This window comes from Dendropsophus ebraccatus, chromosome 1, assembly GCF_027789765.1.
Source record: "Dendropsophus ebraccatus isolate aDenEbr1 chromosome 1, aDenEbr1.pat, whole genome shotgun sequence".
Lineage (NCBI taxonomy): Eukaryota > Metazoa > Chordata > Amphibia > Anura > Hylidae > Dendropsophus > Dendropsophus ebraccatus.
In genome coordinates, this window is record NC_091454.1 from 26,664,916 (window position 1) to 26,686,082 (window position 21,167).

At 41.2% G+C, this 21,167-nt stretch overlaps 1 protein-coding gene across 2 annotated transcripts; it reads right to left on the reverse strand.

Moving 5' to 3' along the window:
• Positions 1-94: 94 nt before the first annotated feature.
• Positions 95-17,413, reverse strand: CD74 (CD74 molecule). 2 transcript variants are annotated; one of them, XM_069969146.1, is made up of 10 exons: positions 17,164-17,413; positions 6,631-6,812; positions 5,340-5,422; positions 4,333-4,395; positions 4,023-4,118; positions 3,744-3,843; positions 2,965-3,087; positions 1,463-1,657; positions 737-790; positions 95-256 (listed from the first exon to the last, which is right to left on the reverse strand). In XM_069969146.1, the coding sequence occupies exons 1-9, from the start codon at positions 17,241-17,243 to the stop codon at positions 750-752; spliced, it is 963 nt and encodes a 320-aa protein (XP_069825247.1). In that variant the 5' UTR covers positions 17,244-17,413; the 3' UTR covers positions 95-256; positions 737-749. The 2 variants fall into 2 exon arrangements, with proteins under 2 accessions (XP_069825247.1, XP_069825250.1); XM_069969149.1 differs by lacking the exon at positions 2,965-3,087 and having other exon boundaries at positions 17,164-17,410.
• Positions 17,414-21,167: the final 3,754 nt, after the last annotated feature.

Consider the following 21,167-nt stretch of genomic DNA (forward strand, 5'->3'; position numbering starts at 1 on the left):
CTCATGCCCTCTTACCCCCCTGCATGAGTAATACTAATCCTAACAGCCCTACAAAATAATCTAAAGAATTGCAATGAATAAACTGTAGCGCACATCTAACTCAACAGGTTTTATTCCCCTAAAAGAAGTCATAGTGATAGGTAACAACAAAGAGACTAAGTGACAAAGCGTTAGCCTGAAGCTGGAGACCGTCCGCCTTTGCTATGGAGATTGCAGCTTTGTAGAATCACCAATGGTTTTCTTCAGAATTTTCCACCTGGAAAAGAGAGTAAAGGAATAAGAGTTCTATACATAAGGGTATATGCACACTACGGTAATCACGCGAATAGCTTGCTGTGGATTCCGTCGCTTACCCACCACTGCTTGGAGTTCCGCTGGTCCCATAGACTCCATCCTATGGTCAGGCGGATTCCGCCATCCGCCTGACCATATAATAGAGTCTATGGGACGGGCAGAGAGTGCAGCAGGAACGAGTGGTGGAATTTGCGCCAAGTTAGCAGCATGATTTCCGTAGTGTGTATATAGCCTTAGTAGGTGTATTATGGAAAAACAACGTCTATGGCCAGCTCCCGGCGATAGTCCTGCTCTCCTAGATCACGTAGAACAATAGAGCGCGGAGACTGAAGCCCCTGGATTCCGGGGTGCAAATAGCAATAGCTTGCTAGGTGTATTATGGGCTGTTATAGATGTGCATGAGACCTATGCTAGTGCAGCTAGTTGCATTTCTTACACTTACCATGAGTGGATTGTTATTCTTCCATAACAAGCTGTTTATCTATTCCCCCTAAGTCTGTGGGACAAACAAAATTAACAAGGTTAACGACTATGGGCCGATGATACGGTACTCTAAACAGGTACTGTCATGAATATGCATTTTGATAAGTCAAAAGTCATGTTTTGATCGATCAGACTGTGATCAATCGGGAGAAGTTACGTTCAGCACATTCCTCTACTGGCTTTCTGTCACGTGACAAGACGGCTGCATAATGTAAGTCTGTAGGGCGCAGAGCTGGGAACAGACCTTGTGGTTCTCTCCCTGCTCGTTCTATTGATATCTCTGACAAAGCAAAAGTTTTTTGGTGATTGATACACCTTGACCGAGATTTATCGAACATGGTGTAAAGTAGAATTGGCTCAGTTGTCCCTAGCAACCAATCAGATTCCACTTTATATTCCCCACTGATTCTTTGGAAAATGAAAGGTGGAATCTTATTGGTTGCTAGGGGACACTGAGCAAATTCTACTTTTACACCATGTTTAATAAATCTCCCCCTTTAACTAGCTCAGTCCTACATAACCTATAGTGATCCCTAACCTGTGCCTACCATCTATTGCAAAACTACAACTCCCAGCATGCTGACAGCACTATATACCTATGATTTCTATGTACACAATAAGAAGTATCTTTTACCCACTTGTTATACTTGGTTTCTGTAAGTGGCAATGTAAATGCTGTGCTTACCGCTGCAGTCAAGCTTGCCGCGAGTCCTGGTCTCTGGGATCTCCGTTCCATTCCTGTAGACACACCAGCAATATCCGGTGCTCCTCCAGCACTGGACGGACTTGAAGTCGCCATTCTCATTGCATTGAGGCTTAAAGCTACCAGGCATAACATGGGCTTGGGCTTGCATTTGGCATTGGGTCATCACTGGGGCACCTTAGATGTAAAACAGAACGGGTAAATGATAGGAATGCATATGTAATGGCTACATACTACCGGCTTCAATTCACAAGGGAGACATAAACCAGTGACACATAAGAGTCCAGGTGGTGTCTGAAATGTGTAATTCGTTCCCAAAAATACCATGACAGATTTTAGTAATATTCATAGGTTAGTATGCTGAAGTACCAAGAGCCCCTACTAAATCCATACTTTAAAAACTGGATTTATCTATAAAATCTGAACAATATATTATTTCATTATTTATTATTATTATTATTATCATTATTATCATCATCTATTGTTATTATAATGTATTATTTTATTATGCAATTGGGGGCATTCATAGTGAGTAGTGATAAACAAACAATTCAGAAGTTGGTGTTTGGCCACACTTTTCCAAACCTGAGTGATCGGCACTTGACTTCCTACGTTTGGAGAAGTTGGATGCTGCCCTAGGGCTGCCAGGAAAACGTGGATACAGTCTACAGCTGTATCCATGTTTTTCAAAACTCCCTATGGTGGCAACCAACTTCTCCAAAGGTATGTAGTCAAATGGCGATCGCTCGGGTTTGGAAAAAGGCTGAACCCCAGACTTTCAAACCGTTCACTTATCGCTAACAGTGAATAAACCTGGCAATAAGTGTTTAATTTCCCTACTATGCTACTACAGCAGAGAAGAAGTATAACACATTGTCCATTCAAATTCTCAAAACATGACGTGTTGGTGGCCATGAGGACTGGTCTATAGAATGCAGAACATAAGAAGATCCTGAACAGCAGACTAATTATTAATTCCTTATTACTATTTATGAAAATGGGTTTAAAGGGGTTATCTAGCACTACAAAAACATGGCCACTTTCTTCCAGAAACAACACCGCTCTTGTCTCCAGTTCAGGTGTGGTTGGCAAATACGCTCTATTCACTTCAGTGGGACTGAGTTACAAAATCGCACCTAAACTGGAAACAAGAGGGGTGCTGTCTCTGGAAGAGAGTGGCCATGTTTTAGTAGCTCTAGACTTCACATAAATATATAAGACATATACAGGAAGAAGACACAATAGGAGGGAGGGGGTCCTGCTCAGACAAGCTCACGATAGACAAGTGTATACTGAGGTCGAGCGTTCAGGTTTGGATAAGTTCTCGAACCCTGACAGAAACTTAGTTTACTCAACATTAGTTACTATCAATGTGTTGCAGTTGAGGTGTGAACCATCATGTTCTGCTTCCTCATTTATTATGCATTTGCCGCATAGGTTTCTGAGATACAATACAATAGACACAGGAGGGGACATATATTCACCACTTGGGGTTTCATCGAGAATACTGGGCATTGAGTCGGTTGAGTAACTGGTAGAGGCATAAACCATGTTTCTGCTTGCTCCAAACTCAACAGGTAGAAGGTTTTCCTGCGGTAGACTGGATCCTGAAGAAGAAATTGTAAATACTTTGAAATGCGTTGGAGAAAGGCAGTGTTTAACCCTTGTGTTACTTTGTATTTTTGGATGTTCTACTGCCAGGAACTACCTCCTTGGTTTCAAAGTAGAAGACTCCAGGTTTATGCATCTACAGTCAGTGTAGCCGACATCTGAACCAATGTGACCACCTAAATGGTGGTGGTATATTTAGTTCTACACCGTTCGATGTGAAATATCTCAGAACAAATGTATGTGCAGCTTTTACCCATATAAGCATCCTATAGAGATTCAAGGCCTCTATAGGCCTTTGACTTCAGGCAGAGACATATGAAGGTTAATATGGAATCCATTATAAAAATAAATAAATAACAATGTCATGTTATAAAGATCTCCCTCCGATACTTTGCATCTAGAGACTACTTAATATAGTGCCACATTGAGATACTATAGGGATGATAATATATAATTATTATTATTATTATTAATAATAATATTTAATATAGGGAGTGCCTATAGCTATATAGTGCAGAATCATACACACTCCATGCATACAGCTCTGTTGCATTCATGGACCTTATCAGTAAGGTACGTCCCGCATAGTACCAATACCTATCTTTATGGCACAGAACCCTATTATAACAGATACAAGGAATAGTTTTGGTACCTGTGGGAGCTTTGTGATTTGGTGCTGGAGTTGCCTCTGGCATTTTGGTGTTCTGTACTAGGTGGAATAGATACCACTGCTGCATCCAGGCATCAAAGAGCTAGAAGACAAAGATCCATTGTTACTTCAGTATCTACTGGGACCTACAACTAGTAAGCAGTAGTATTGAGCTGAACTGTTTGGGCTCAGCAAAATTCTCTGAACTTGAATGCTCAGCATTTGAATCCTGGAAAACTTTATTCATGACATACACAGATAGGAAGAAAGCACAATACTCACCATCCATTCCTGATAGCTCAGAGTCTTCCTCAGCTTCCTCAGGTTGTCTAGGATGGTATCATTGAATGATGGGTATTTTCTTAGGGGGTTGCTCATCTACAACAAAAAAAAGACGTGTTATTGAAGGTCGCACAATCTCTTAGCTTTCAGCATGGTAAAAATGGGTCTCTTAGACGCTTGAAGGATTCAAGAAGATAGATAGATTGAAAGAATTGTCACCCAGCATGTCAGCCATATTGGTTACCACTATCACCATGGATATAGGAGTAGTACTGATTTACGTCAGGTCCCTCATGTAGCGGTCACTCACCTGGAGCATGTACTGTGCGGCATCTTCAATGCTGTTGCTGGCTCTTGCCCTGGCCTCCAGTTTCTGTAGATGAATTACAAAATAATTCACCATATACACAATGGCAGGTGGAGACATAACTGGATGTTCATGAACCCTGATGTAAAGACTGTAACAGGGTCTCCTTCTGACCATGAGCCATTTATATAACTTTATAGGACAGAGGGGCCTATAGACTCACTCAGACACCAGGGCCCTGGTGCAAACACTACCTCTGCCTCCCATATAACTCTATGTCTCACATAACCACTACCTCTGCCTCCCATATAACTCTATGTCTCACATAACCACTACCTCTGCCTCCCATATAACTCTAACTCTCCCATAACCACTACCTCTGCCTCCCATATAACTCTTAACTCTCCCATAACCACTACCTCTGCCTCCCATATAACTCTATGTCTCACATAACCACTACCTCTGCCTCCCATATAACTCTATGTCTCACATAACCACTACCTCTGCCTCCCATATAACTCTAACTCTCCCATAACCACTACCTCTGCCTCCCATATAACTCTTAACTCTCCCATAACCACTACCTCTGCCTCCCATATAACTCTATGTCTCACATAACCACTACCTCTGCCTCCCATATAACTCTATGTCTCACATAACCACTACCTCTGCCTCCCATATAACTCTAACTCTCCCATAACCACTACCTCTGCCTCCCATATAACTCTATGTCTCCCATAACCACTACCTCTGCCTCTTATATAACTACATCCCTGATAAATCCCAGTTTCCCATTTCAGCTGCAAAACTTTATAACTCTTTCTTTGGTGTCAGATGTCTCTATGGTCTCCATCTGCAGTATATATCAACATAGATCATGGTGTATCCCATTGTATATATGGGCCACCTACTGCCCAAAGGTGATATAAACCCAGGCTTGCAAAACTGCTGGAGCCTACAAAGGATGAGCCAGTTTATACTGGAAATGTTCTATAAACTGGTCTTATTACCTGTTGGCTTCCATCATCATCAGAAAAGGCCAGGGGAATGTTGAAGGGCGCCATTCTCATTTGTGGTCGGTTTTGGGAGGGAGCTGTACATGGATACAAGGTAGACATGGAGTCATAAGAAGAAAAATAGAGGAAAATCAAAATTTAAGACCTATTATAATCTTAAAGGGGTTAAAAGGATCTCATAACAATAATCTGAGCTAAAAAGTGACTAGCTGCTGGGAACCCCAGCGATCATCTGTAATCTATGGGAAATCTGGTGTTCAATTTCCCTGCAGCGCCTCCACAGGGGGAAGGCAGCATTGCACAGGGCACATTCATGTCAATGAGATGTATGTGTAATCCAGGACCTCCAGAGAAAGATGCTTTTTATATCAAGTCTCCCCTCATCATCTAGTAACTCTGTTTCAGTAATAAAGTATAGGAAAATTGATGTGGGTTTCGTCTTTCGTATCCCCAATCTGGCTTTGAGTCTGTTTTTTTTATGTATTATATTGTTACATTTGCAATGTCATAATATACCAATATTATAGGAATTACTAATTATGGTCATTTTCATATATGCATTTGTGGCCGCCATATTAAAGGGGTTATCCAGTGCTACAAAAACATTGCCACTTTCTTTCAGAGACAACACAACTCTTGTCTCCAGTTCAGGTGCGGTTTGCAGTTAAGCTCCATTCACTTCAATGGGACTGAGCAGCAAAACCCCGCCCAAGCTGGAGACAAGATTGGGGCTGCCTCTGGAAGAAAGTGGCCATGTTTTTGTAGAGCTGAATAACCCCTTTAAGGACCCTTATTACATGCGTAAGGTCCCCTATAGGGATGTATTAGCAGATTGGGATGCTCTAACCTGCCGAGAGATTCCCTTTAAGCTACAAAGCTGAAAATGTGAAGGGTTTCCTAGTAGCTTGTAACTAGAGATGATCGAACATCGGATTTTGCAGGTTCGAGTGAACTCGAACCTGCAGCATTTGATTCCCGATGCCTTCCTGTTCCGTAGGGAAGGAGGAGACAGCCCCAGTACCGCTTAGAATTCTGGGATACAGCCTCGGTAATAGGCTGTATCCCGGAATTCCAGGCAGTACCCGGGCTGTCTCCTCCTTCCCCACAAAACGGGAAGGCATCGGGAATCAAATGCTGCAGGTTCGAGAACGTTCGAGTTCGCTGAAACCTGCAAAATCCTGATGTTCGATCATCTCTACTTGTAACGCACCACAGCTTCCTACATCTACCCCTCAGCAGACTACAGACCACTACAGACAGTGTTGCTACAATGGTTACTACTGACGTGATCCAGGAAGTCTCTTTATCATGGCCTCCAGCTTCATCTGCTTAGTTGCAGCATCCAGCTCGCCGATCTTGCCCTGTTGCTGAGTGATGAAGTAGACAGACACGGCCTGTCCCGCTAAGAGGAGCCCAACAAAGACAGCTAGGGCCGGCACCATCTTCCCTTTGCTAAATGTATTAGTACTGGAGAGAGAAAGAAAAGAGTATCTGTAAATACCAGGATAGAAGCAAGACATTTTATTACTAGAAATTACTGCTATAGACAGGAAACTAATGGCCAAACCCTTCCCCCTCTAAAGAAAGAAAAAAGTAATTGTTTAATTTTGTCAAGCAAGTACCACCCCTCACAAGGTGTTCACACTACGTATATGTCCGGCCGTAGTTTTTACGCGGCCGGACATGTGCGGCTGAAACTACGGCCGTGTGAAAATAGACATGCAGCCGAATTAGACATGCGGTCAAATCTTTAGAAAGTGAGGCAAACACCTCTTGAATGCATCTGGGAAAGCAGAGCAACAGTATTACAGGAATCGGCATTACGGGGTTAGCGATCCTCTGCAATGCCGATGCCTCTAATGGTTAATATATTAAATTAATAAAACATATTTTCGTTGTAATAAAGTCACTTTTGTTGTTCAATAATTTAATTCTAACGAATCCATCATTGTGCAATTAAATATACTGTTAAAATAAATATATATATATCAATAAATGTATATTTCTATATATATTTATTTTTTGACAGTATATTTAATTGCACAAGTATGGATTCCTTTAAATTAAATTATTAAACAACTAAACTGATTTTATTACAACAAAAATGGTTTTTATTAATTAAATATTAATTAGTACAGGAAGCTCTATTAAGCCGTTAATTCATATTCCCGGTAAATAGAGCATTCTGTACTAATCAATACTTTACTTTAATTAAAACATCAAATGTTTCTTCTAATTATGCTATCACAATAGCATTATTAGAAGAAACATTTTGAATCATATGTGCAATCAACTGATCAGCTGATCGCACATATAAAAGAGCCGTCCGTAGCACAGTGACTTCATTGTGCCGGCGGATGGCGAAGAGACAAGATGGAAGAGAGAAGAGAGAAGAGAGAAGAGCAAGACATCGGAGAGTGAGTATAAAGCTCTCCCCACCCCCTCCCCAGCACTGCACCCATCCCAGCAAGGAAGGGGGGTCACTTAACCCCTTTCTTGCTGGTATGGGTGCAGTCTGACATCAGTCTGGCCCCCAAGGGGTTAAGGGGGATGCAATACATCCTCCCTTAACCCCTTGGGGGCCAGACTGTAAGCAGCGATCTGTAAAGATGCTGCATACTGTAAGGAGCACAACACCGCTCACAATGATGGGTGTTGTGCTCCTGTTTGTGTGTTTTTTGTGTGTTTCTCCCTTTTTGTTTTTCAGATATCGGTATCCTGTGGATTACGTCAGATTCGATGGACTACGATGATGACCAGCGGTTGTTTGGTTTTTTTTTTTTAATAAAATGGTCAATGAGGGGTGTGGGGGTGTTTTTATTTGAATAAAAAAAAAATTTTACTTGTGTCTTGTCTTTATTTCTTTACTTTATAGACTTAGTAGTGGAAGTCGTCTAATAGACGGAATCCATTACTAAGTTGGGGCCTAGTGTAAGCCGGTATAAAATGGCTAACACTAACCCCCTATTATTACCCCAGTACCCAATGCCACCAGGGGTACTAGGAAGAGCCGGGTGCCAGTGGTCCCGGAGCGTCAAAATTGGCGCTCCTGGAATGGGGCGGCAGCAGGCTGGTAAGATTTAGGCTGGGGAGGGCCTAAACCAATGGCTCTTCCCACCCTGGTGTTACCAGGCTGCTGTTGCTTGGTTTTTAACCCGGCTGGTTATAAAAATAGGGGGGACCCTATGCGGGTTTTTTTAAAATAAATAAATAATAATAAAAAAAAAACACATAGGGTCCCCCCTATTTTTATAACCAGCCGGGTTAAAAACCAAACGACAGCAGCCTGGTAACACCAGGGTGGGAAGAGCCATTGGTTTAGGCCCTCCCCAGCTTAAATCTTACCAGCCTGCTGCCGCCCCGGTCCAGGAGCGCCAATTTTGACGCTCCGGGACCACTGGCACCCGGCTCTTCCCAGTACCCCTGGTGGCATTGGGTACTGGGGTAATAATGGGGGGCTTAGTGTTAGCCATTTTATACCGGCTAACACTAGGCCCCAACTTAGTAATGGATTCCGTCTATTAGACGGCTCCCACTACTAAGTCTATAAAGTAAAGAAATAAAGACAAGACACAAGTGAATTTTTTTTTTCAAATAAAAACACCCCCACACCCCTCATTGACCATTTTATTTAAAAAAAAAAAAAACCAACCGCTGGTCATCATCGTAGTCCATCGAATCCGACATAATCCACAGGATACCGATATCTGAAAAACAAACAGAGAAAAACACACAAAAAACACACAAACAGGAGCACAACACCCATCATTGTGAGCGGTGTTGTGCACCTTACAGTATGCAGCATCTTTACAGATCGCTGCTTACAGTCTGGCCCCCAAGGGGTTAAGGGAGGATGTATTGCATCCCCCTTAACCCCTTGGGGGCCAAACTGATGTCAGACTGCACCCATACCAGCAAGGAAGGGGTTAAGTGACCCCCCTTCCTTGCTGGGATGGGTGCAGTGCTGGGGAGGGGGTGTCTCTTCGCCGTCCGCCGGCACAAGGAAGTCACTGTGCTGTGGACGGCTCTTTTATATGTGCGATCAACTGATCAGCTGATCGCACATATGATTCAAAATGTTTCTTCTAATAATGCTATTGTGATAACATAATTAGAAGAAACATTTGATGTTTTAATTAAAGTAAAGTATTGATTAGTACAGAATGCTCTATTTACCGGGAATATGAATTAACGGCTTATTGGAGCTTCCTGTACTAATTAATATTTAATTAATAAAACACATTTTTGTTGTAATAAAATCAGTTTAGTTGTTCAATAATTTAATTTAAAGGAATCCATACTTGTGCAATTAAATATACTGTCAAAAAATAAATATATATAGAAATATACATTTATTTATATATATATTTCTTTTAACAGTATATTTAATTGCACAATGATGGATTCGTTAGAATTAAATTATTGAACAATGAAAGGGACTTTATTACAAAGAAAATGTGTTTTATTAATTTAATATATTAACTATTAGAGGCATCGGCATTCAGCATTATTGCCGGCTATTTTTTAAGTACTCCGAACGGACCGCCTGTAAATCCACGGCCGTGAATTTGCACAGTTCCGGACGCAAACAATGGTCTTGTTAATTTTTTACGGGTCCGTTTACGATCGGGCCGTAGGCTCATACGTAGTGTGCACTGTGCAGCCGTATATCATATACTTTCCAGCGTACGCATCAACCTCAAAACTACGGGCGAATATTCGCGGCTCGCACTACGGCCGTACATATACGTAGTGTGAACATAGCCTTAGGGTGCGTTTACACAGACAGATTTATCTGACAGATCTTTGAAGCCAAAACCAGGAACAGACTATAAACAGGGATCAGGTCATAAAGAAAAGGCTGGGATCTATCCTCTTTTCAAATCCATTCCTGGCTTTGGCTTCCAAAATCTGTCAGATAAATCTTTCTGTGTAAACGCACCCTTAGACACTGAACCTCAAGTACCTAGAAGTCTCACTATTATATTACATGACAGGCACTGGATCTGTAGCTGTTTTCATAACTTCATAAGTTTCATGAGTATCCAAACATGTAAGAAAGACAAGATAGGGAGGAGGGGGATGCGGCTGCAGCTTAGGTGGCAAACAGAGTGGAAAAAATTTATATTTGGAGTCCAGAATTACAGTGAAAAACATGAGGATGGGGTGAAAGCAGCAGAGGGAAGGGAAGGGAAAATACACAAGAGATAGAGGTTCCACACGATAGAGCCCTGCTGAATCTGTTGGAACTATAGAAATAATCATTATTATTATTATTGTTATTGTTATTATCATAGAGGGGATGTAAAAATTCTCAGTTATACTTGTAGGACACGTCAAGTTAAATATTATTGCAAATACATTCATTTAGCAAACTTTTCCTTCTCCTTACATCTGCTCTTTCCTTCCCATGGTTGGCTCTAAAAGCAGTGGTCTGGTTGGTGTATGTATAGATATAATATAATAAAGATATAGGGGGGAATTCATCAAACGAGTATGACTACGCTGGTCAAATAAATTTCTCTCCCTTCGTGCGCTGCGCTGGATTTACAAAGTGCTTAGTAAATCCGGGCAGTCTGAGATGGGCGCAACGGAGCAGGCGCAGATTTTTTGCATGATACTATATATAAACCTGCAATCACATGCAAATCATAGTAAATAAAAAAAATAAATAAATCATCAAAAATAAGCCGTGCCCCTCCATGCCTTGTAGCACCCCCCTGTCTGGTGAATACTTTAAAGAGGATGTACCACCAGGTACATCCTCTTTTAAACTGACCCACGGATCAAACAGCGCCGTCACGGGGAAGCCGGTGCCGCGGTCCGTTCTATGCACGGGTCCCAAGCTGGTGCTCAAGCACAGGACCCCGACCGCGGTATGAAAAACGGACTGCGGCACCGGCTTCCCCGTGACGGCGCTTTTCGATCGGTGGGTCAGTTTAAAAGAGGATGTACCTAGTGGTACATCCTCTTTAAAGTATTGTACAGAGAGGCTGCTCTGCGCAAAATTTTGCCAGGCGCAGGGATGATAAATCGCCCCCATAATGTATACTCACTGTATAATATATTGAAATATGAACTATGGGGGAGATTTATCAAACATGGTGTAAAGTGAAACTGGCTTAGTTGCCCCTAGTAACCAATCAGATGCCACCTTTCATTCCTCACAGACTCTTTGGAAAATGAAAGGTGGAATCTGATTGGTTGCTAGGGGCAACTGAGCCAGTTTCACTTTACACCATGTTTGATAAATTTCTCCCTATATCTATATAAACACCAGCCAGACCACTGCTCTTAAAGTAGAGTGGTGGTCTGTAACCTAGACAATGAGCTGTCAACAGTGGAAGGGAAAGAGCAGCATATCAGGAGAAGGAGGCAGGTTTGCTAAATTATTTTAATTGCAAAACCTTTTAACTTAATGAGTTCTACAAAATATAACTAAATTTATTAAGATGAAAATCCCCCTTTAAGACCGACACTTCATACACCTGACAAACAGTAGAAAGTGAACTACGTGTAAGGTGCACTACAGAAAGTTGGTGTATTACTGGTTGTCCATTCTCCACAAGACCTGCTTGTAACTTGGGATCAATTACCACTATTATTTATGTAAATTTCTAACATAAAATACATCAAAAGTAGAGATAAGCGAACCTCGAACATGCTCGAGTCCATCCGAACCCGAACGTTCGCTATTTGATTAGCTGGGGCTGCTGAAGTTGGATAAAGCTCTAAGGTTGTCTGGAAAACATGGATTCAGCCAATGACTATATCCATGTTTTCCACATAGCCTTAGGGCTTTATCCAAGTTCAGCAGCCACCGCTAATCAAATGCCGAAAGTTCGCATTTGGATCGTCTCGAGCATGCTCCAGGTTCGCTCATCTCTAATCAAAAGCCTAACTTACATTTTTAGTGAGAGAAGTAGAAAAAAAAAAAAAAGTCATCCTTTGAAGAAAAAAAGCTATGAAACAAATTTACGAACCTTCTTCACAAGAAAAATAAAAATAAAATAAAAAAAAAAGAAAAGAAAACTAAGCTAAAAGCTAAACAAAGTAAAAAATGGAGAGAGAAAAAACAGACAAATGGAGTATAGATGCCATTTGTGATAAGGAAAAAATAATTTATTAAAATTAAATATTTTTATTTGTCTTTTAATATAATAACCAAAAAATCATATATATATATATATATATATATATATATATATATATATATATGGAAAAATACTAATGCCAATATTTATTGACCTGCAGGACATAAATATAATATACAAAACACAGTCATAATAAATGTAACTTGTATAAATGTGAATGTGATCATTTCATTGTACTCAACTATTATATCGTATAATATAACAATCCTGCAACCCAGCAAGTAACCTTTACCTAGTAACTGATGATGTCACTCCTACCGGCCAATCAGGAGGGAAATTGCTTTTATTTTCTCTACTTTATTTACCAGTGTTGCAAAACTTCTCCTCATATTGGCAGCCCTTAAATCGAGGAATTGCTGTATAAGCAACTTCCTAGTATAAGTCTTTGGCTGTCCGGGCATGATGGGAATTGTAGTTTTGCAACAGCTGGAGGGCCACAATTTTGACACCCCTGTACTAGTATAAGCATCTGAGAAGGACACTCCATGGTCAGATTATTTTAAAAATCTTACGAAAAAAAGTCTCTGTATTAGCTTCTATTCTAATATTATATATATATATATATATATATATATATATATATATATATATATAGTAATTTGTCTCTGTGTCTGCACAAGTCTCTACAAAAGGGAACATGTTTCAGGATGCCTCTACCTAGCGACTGGTGACATCACACAATCCTTAACATCTGATTGGCTATTTGGTTAGTTAGTCTTGCACACGCCCACTATGCTAATAAGCTCCTGTGCTCATGTGACCCATTGTTCTCCGCAGCCTGAGGAGTTCTCTGTTGTTATAACAAACTGTAGAAAGTTATAGAAAGCTATAGTAATGAAAATCTATATAATAATATATAGAATATTTATAATATTTATTTTATAGTATTATAGTATACTGTATTACATTATACAATTTTTATACCTAAAAACTGCACGATAGAGAACCTTGAATGAGACGGGGATCTGTAATATGGTGCGGTACACTATGGGGTCATGTGTGATGCAATGTATGTACTATTCAAGATGTATTTTTCTATAGAAATAGAGTAGAATATGGTGACACAGTGACTGTCTATGGCTGTCGGGATGTCCCAACCCAACCTCAAAAAGACATAAAACCAGTGTTGGACTGGCTCACCAGAGGACCGGAGCCCCCAGCTTTAGAACCTTCAATAACACTGACTGACATGTTGTTTCTCACTGATTCTTCATTGGTGGGCCCCCAGGATGATTTCCTTTGGTGGGCCCCAGATACCCCAGTCCGACATTGTATAAAACTCCATATAGATGTTCACCTGGTTGAATTAAAATCCAAAAACCCATGACCCTGTTATTCCTATATCTGTCATGGTGTAATGCCAGGAGACACTCCATTAGATCCCCTATTTTAATCATATCCACTGTTATATGGAGGCACCATTGGGCAGAACATGGGGTTGATACCACTCACTGGTGTGGTCCATGTTTATTAAGGGGTTATCCAGCGCTACAAAAACATGGCCACTTTTCCCCCTACTGTTGTCTCAGTTCAGGTGTGGTTTGCAATTAAGCTCCATTTACTTCAATGGAACTGACTTCCAAACCCTACCCAATCTGGAGACAAAAGAGGGGAAAAAGTGGCCATGTTTTTGTAGCGCTGGATAACCCCTTTAATGAAATACTCACTGAGAAGGTGAGCCCTTATAGTTCTAAACCTTTACACCTTCTTATACATCAAGTCTCTGAATGGCTGTCTACTAGGGATGGTCAGAACCTGCCGAGGTTCGGGTTCGTATGTACCCGAACGCTCGGCATCAGATTCCCACTGTCTGCCCGCTCCGTGGAAAACTGGGATACAGCCTATGGCTATGGCTGTATCCCAGTTTTCCAGTTTTCCCTCTCCAAAGAGCAGGCAGACAGCGGGAATCATTACCGAGGGTTCGGGTTCGTACGAACCCGAACCAAACTCGGTTCGGACCATACCTACTGTCTACCACCAATACCTATAAGATTGGATTCTTATATATATGCACAACTTAGGATCCTCTAATGCTCAGAATATGGCTAACAGGACAAAACATTCATTCAGTAAGGCCCCCCCCCACTATGGAATAGCCCTCAGCTGGGGCCTGTTGTCACCATTGGGCCCATAGCCACTGCCATATATAGATACACTAAGACAAGTTTATACATGTGTATATTAGCATTGCGTGTATATTACAAAACACCAAAGACCATTAGAACTAGCGATGTTTCTTACAGCTCCTGTTTTTCATTGGATCATGTTCTATATTATATCTGGCGTCGCTGACTTTGACGCTTGTGAAATTGCAAACCTTGAAATTGGATGTTTGTTCTTGAAATAGAATCCAGAAACACTCTGGACATTGTTCCCATGACAACTTTTCCATTTTGTTGTATTTTATTGGGTTGCATTAGACCACAATGAGACTCTAAGATACGGGCTCATTTACCTTGGGGGGGGGGGGGGGTCCTGGTGTACACGCACTGCAAAGTATCCGAAGTGGAGAGAAACACCATTTTTAATAGTGTCATCAACAGTTGATGAAGCTATGACTTAAAGGGGTTATCCAGCACTACAAAAACATGGTTACTTTCCCCCCTCTCTTGTTTACAGTTCAGGTGCGGTTTGCAATTAAGCTCCATTTACTTCAATGGAACTGAGTTCCAGACCCCACCCAATCTAGAGACAAGAGAGGGGAAAAGGTGGCCATGTATTTGTAGCGCTGGATAACCCCTTCAAGTCAGTGTTTCCGAACCTGTGGCTCTCCACAGAGAAAACAGCGCCATTCTTTTCCATAGATTACGTCTGGTATTGCATCTCATACTAATGAAAATGAATGGGAATGAAAGGTGATATCAGATACAGCCTAGGAATTAGACTTTGTTCTTGCATTCGTTTCACTTGTTTTCATATGATTAAGTGTAACGTACAGAAAAACATGGTCAACCACATGGTAAAAAAAAAAAAACCCTGATCCGTAAAGAACTTTTTTTTTTTTTTTTTTTTACAATAGAAAAGGATTCTGCAGTATGGTATACAAAAGAGTTCATTTTTACCAAATGTTTTGGCATGCATTTTTTTCTTGGAACGTACACACTAAACGGACAGCAAAAACGCAGTGCAAACCTAGCCTGAAAGCGGGTAGATGCAATTATTCTATGCACCTTTATATAGTTAGTGGCAGCTTGCTATAGTAGACGTGGACCTAAAGGAAGGTCTACCGCGTGTGTAAGCCTATTAGACCTTCCCAGAAGCAGGGTCTAGCAGGCTGCCAACTAGCATAATGCACTGCGATGCAGAAGTGTTGGTTATTATTTTGAGACCAAAAGCGTAATAAAAACTCCAAAGAAAAAAGAAAAACACATAAAAACGTGTTTCTCCTTATTAGATGCTTTTTTTATGCACACTTCTCTTGTCCTCAGTCCGGGTGTGGGGGTTTTGCAGCTAAATTCCGCTAAAGTGAATGGAGCTGAGTTGTAATACCACACACAACCTGAGGACATGGGTGGCGCTGTTTTTGGAAGAAAAAGGTTGTGTTTTTCTAGTCTTGGATACCCCTTTAACTGGTATCTGTATTGCATTATTGATGATCAATGCTACAAATTGAATACTTTATGAATGCATGAAAAATTAAATTGTGTGCGTGTGTGAGGGGAGGGGGTTCATCTGTTCCCAAAAAAGAGGAAGAAAAGTTAAAGGGGTTATCAAGTGTTGGAAAAACATAGCCACTTTCTTCCAGAGACAGCACTACTCTTTTCTCCAGTTCAGGTAAGGTTTTCAATTTAGCTCCATTCCCTTCGATGGGAGTTACAGAATCTGTAACCAAACTGGAGAGAAGAGCGGCCATGTTTTTCTAACACTAGATAACCCCTTTAATCAATAAATCCTATCTACCCTAACATGATTCCAATGAAATCTTCAGCCTGTAGTCCTCTTAAAGCTATGATAACAATAAGAAAAAGTTACAGCTCTATGACTCTCGGTATAAGTATGGTGACACACAAGTATTCTCTTTATGTGTATTTAAACCTGCAAAAAAATCTTTTATCATTCTGCAGAAACGAAACTTGAAAAACTGGCAGAATTTCAAGTTGTGTTTCTTTCTCTCTATCCTTGGGGCATTATGGAACTTCTCGGAGAGTGGAGTATGTAGATATACCAGACAATTAAGCCTTGTAGCTTTAAAGGGGTTATCCAGGATTAGAAAAGCAGAGCTTCTTTCTTGGCAAAACAGCACCACCCCTGTCTTCAGGTGGTGTGTGCTATTACAATTCATTCACTTCTATGGAACTAAGCTGCAAAACCCCCACACCCAAACTGAGGACAAGGATCATGCTGTTTCTAGAAGAAAGCGGCCATCTTTCTCTAAACCTGGATAATCCCTTTGATTTAACTCTAGAATTGTCCGGATGGACCCGACACCACTTCCATATCTAGAATATGTATTACCGAGAAGGAAACATTCACATGAGAAAAATCTGGCAGTAGGAACAAGTTCTAAACTGCATATCGGGGGGTGTAGAAATAAATAAATATATATATATATATATATACTGGCTTAGATACACCTGCACAACAGCGACGTAAGTGCAAAAAGTGCTTAAAAAGTTGACAATTTTGTATATATCCTAAGTCTATCTATATATCCAGCTATATACCGTGGCTCCTGGTTGCCTATGTTGACCACATCCTCTCCAGGCAGCTCATCCTGCACCAGGTTCTGGGTCTCCTCGGCCATCTTCTGGTTCTGGTTCTGCTCCGTCCTCTCTGGACTGGTGTTGCTGAAGAACTGGTTAGATACTTGCACAGGCTATTATGTAAAGTAGCTAAAAGCTGCTGCAACAACCAATGAAGTCTCTTTAGGAAGTGAAAGCAACTTATACATGTATCACATCACACAACTATTGGAAATACCCGAAGCAGAACAGAGTTTTTTTTCTCGTCTGGAGGTGGATACGAGGATTTCTCATTGGCCTCTGAGCCGCATCACTTGTTGTCAAGCAGACATGTTCGCTCTCTGTCAGGCTTTCCTGTAAGACTGTGCACTGGAATAAAGGAGGGAGTGTAATGTAAGGATAATCTCCTGCTCAAACCTAAAAACTATATAGAAATGGACTGTAAATGTTGTGTGTAGGGTAGATAAATGTTTCTCACTACTAGAGACCCACAATAAAGTAGTGATCATGGGGCAGGTGCTAGTGGACGTCCCATTAAAGAACACAATGGTAGAGCATGGGATGGCTGATACCAGGGAACAATAGATAACACAGCGCCACACCTGACGGTAGGCTGTGTATGGTATTACAGTTCACCTCCATTCACTTCAATGGAACTGAGCTTCAAAACCCACACCCAAACTGAGGACAAGAGTGGTGCTGGATTTGGAGGGAAGCGGCCATGTTGTTTTAAGCCTGGATAACCCCTTTAAGAAACCATGCAAGGATTTTGCATGTACAACTCTCAGGGGCATAGGGCCCATTGATGCCTGTTTATTTTGGTAAGGATTCAGAGGGAGAGCCAAGTTCTACTTTGGATAACCCCCACCCACAGGAAGTATGGAGATCAAGGTAGGACCAAACCCCCCCCCCCCCCCCCCAAGATCTGGTGAACCAAACCCAAGGACAATATGGACAACATGGTGGTTCTCTCCAGAAGAGGCATGAGATAGCACAGGACTGTAATATGAACTTACAGGGACTGTGCCGCCTCCATACAATGTCCATGTAAGTGGTCTTTATAACTTACCACTGTATTACACGACCCAATAAGCAGCGTAAGCGAGCACCAATCTGCTAGATCGGCGCTCGCTTACTGAGCATATTTACACTGTACGCTGATCATCTAGCAAAGACTGTATATACATCATTAGCGATGTCCGCACAGGCCTTACTTTAACATAGAAAATAATAAACCTTATACTTACCCCTGCTCCCCCGATGTCCTGGTGCCTTTTCCCTATGCTTCCTGCTCCTCGCAGCCGCCTCTGACACTTCTTGTCCCGTCTCTCTTAAGTGACAGGCCGCTCAGCCAATCACTGAATGAGATGGGGAAGCCTCGTGGCCAGTTACTGGCTTAACAACCTGTCAGTACAAATACGGCCAGAAGTGTCAAAAGCAGGAAACGTGGGGAAAAGGCTGCTGGTCACCAGGGGAGCCTGGACAGGTAAGTACAAATTTTATTCTTTTCCTTACAGTGTCATGAGCTGTCGGCCGTGCATCACTATAAGCGATTTGCAGTTGGAGTCTGAAGATTTTTTAACATGTCGAAAGACAACGATCAGCTGATGATCGCTTCTTTGGTTGATCATTGTCTTTATTACACTGAGTGATAATCTGCCGAAATGGTCCGATCATTTCATAATCGACAGGAAACATTAGTGCAGCATTCCGAGCATCATAATGAACATGCCAAGAATATTATCTGTCAGTTACTGCAATGTCATGCAATGGATCCAGCACTGCATCAAGGTGTCCCTTTAACTGCAAATCAGGTGTGAACAAAGCATAGAGGCACTATTATACAGGTCAGTATCGCCCTGTGTATTAGGGTTCATGGTCAGCCGACAAACAAGCACTCATTTGTCAGCTAATCGGGTTCTTTTGATCCATCAAAAAAAAAAAAACATGGTTCATTGGCCATACATCTCCCTGTATAATAGGGACAATGCAGCTGATCAGCGATGGCAGCCAGGGGCTGCATGAATGATCTAGTGACTGTTTGTGCAGCCCTCCCTCCGCAAGAACTGAAAATGAATGCTGACGTAAGATTGGTTGCCTATGCCTGACTTTCTAAAATTCAGCTCCAATGCTCAGCAGTATATTAAGGTCTGATAGGGGCAGAGAGGTCAAACAGGTCATAGATTAGAGAAGTAAAGTTATAAGGCAAGGGGCTGCACTGAGAAAAGTAGTGGTGTTTTCTTTCCAGTCTGACACAGTGCTCTCTGCTTCCACCTCTGTCCATGTCAGGAACTGTCCAGAGCTGCAGCAAATCCCCATAGAAAACCCCTTCTGCTCTGGAGAGTTTGTGTCTCAGATAGAGATGGCAGCAGAGAGTCCTGTGTCAGACTGGAAAGAATACATCACTTCCTGCAGGACGTACAGCAGCTTATAAGTACTGGAAGACTGGAGATTTTTTAAATAGAAGTAAAAAAATATATATTTAACTTTTTGAAACCAGTTGATTTGAAAGAATTTTTTTGCTGGACAAACCCTGTGTGTATTTATTGGGAACATCATATCTATAAGATCATAGCTGGGGGACAGCCCAAACCAAGCATTTGCCTTACTTATGCTGCGCTTACACAGAACGATTATCGTGCAAATTTGCACGATAACGATCGAATTCGAGCGATAATCGTACGTGTAGCGAACGATTAAGCAACGAGCGAGAAATCGCTCATTTTGATCTTACAACATTTTCTAAAATCGTCTTTCGCAAAAAAATCGCAGATCGTTCCGTGTAAACAGTCATTCACCGATTTTTCCTATGTGCTAGATAGTCTTAAGCGATCGCAAAAAAAATCGCAAAACTAATTTTCCGTACGATATATTGTTCCGTCTAAACGCTGATCGTTATGAAAAAGAAATCGTTACTTTGAAGTCGTTAATCGTACGATCAGGCGAATTATCGTTCCGTGTAAACGCAGCATAACTATAACCACTTTACTTTTACTAGTGTATAAGAAGTTGCAGTCCTGGTGTTCAGGTAAGTTTGTTGAATGTTTTAATATGCACCATGCTGTGCCATATTCTGGAATAGTAATATCCAAATAATGTTGTGCACTACAATATACCTTCAATATACAGCTATAAAGCTGCAGCCCTATAATGGGGGAAGCTTACTGACTCCTTTTCTATCCAGCTTTCCCCCATGGCCAGATGGCAGATGTGTATACAGTCACTCCATGTTTCACTCCATATGTTTCCTACATATCTTTATAGGAAGAAGCTATATATATATATATATATATATATATATATATATATATATATACTACCGTTCAAAAGTTTGGGGTCACATTGAAATGTCCTTATTTTTGAAGGAAAAGCACTGTACTTTGCAATGAAGATAACTTTAAACTGGTCATAACTTTAAACAAATACACTCTATACATTACTAATGTGGTAAATGACTATTCTAGCTGCAAATGTCTGGTTTTTGGTGCAATATCTACATAGGTGTATAGAGGCCCATTTCCAGCAACTATCAATCCAGTGTTCTAATGGTACAATGTGTTTGCTCATTGGGTCAGAAGGCTAATTGATGATTAGAAAAACCTTGTGCAATCATGTTCACACATCTGAAAACAGTCTAGCTCGTTACAGAAGCTACAAAACTGACCTTCCTTTGAGCAGATTGTGTTTCTGAAGCATCAATTGTGGGGTCAATTAAACGCTCAAAATGGCCAGAAAAAGAGAACTTTCATCTGAAACTCGACAGTCTATTCTTGTTCTTAGAAATGAAGGCTATTCCATGCGAGAAATTGCTAAGAAATTGAAGATTTCCTACAAAGGTGTGTACTACTCCCATTAGAGGAGAGCACAAACAGGCTCTAACCAGAGAAGAAAAAGAAGTGGGAGGCCTTGTTGCACAACTAAGCAAGAAGATAAGCACATTAGAGTCTCTAGTTTGAGAAACAGACGCCTCACAGGTCCCCAACTGG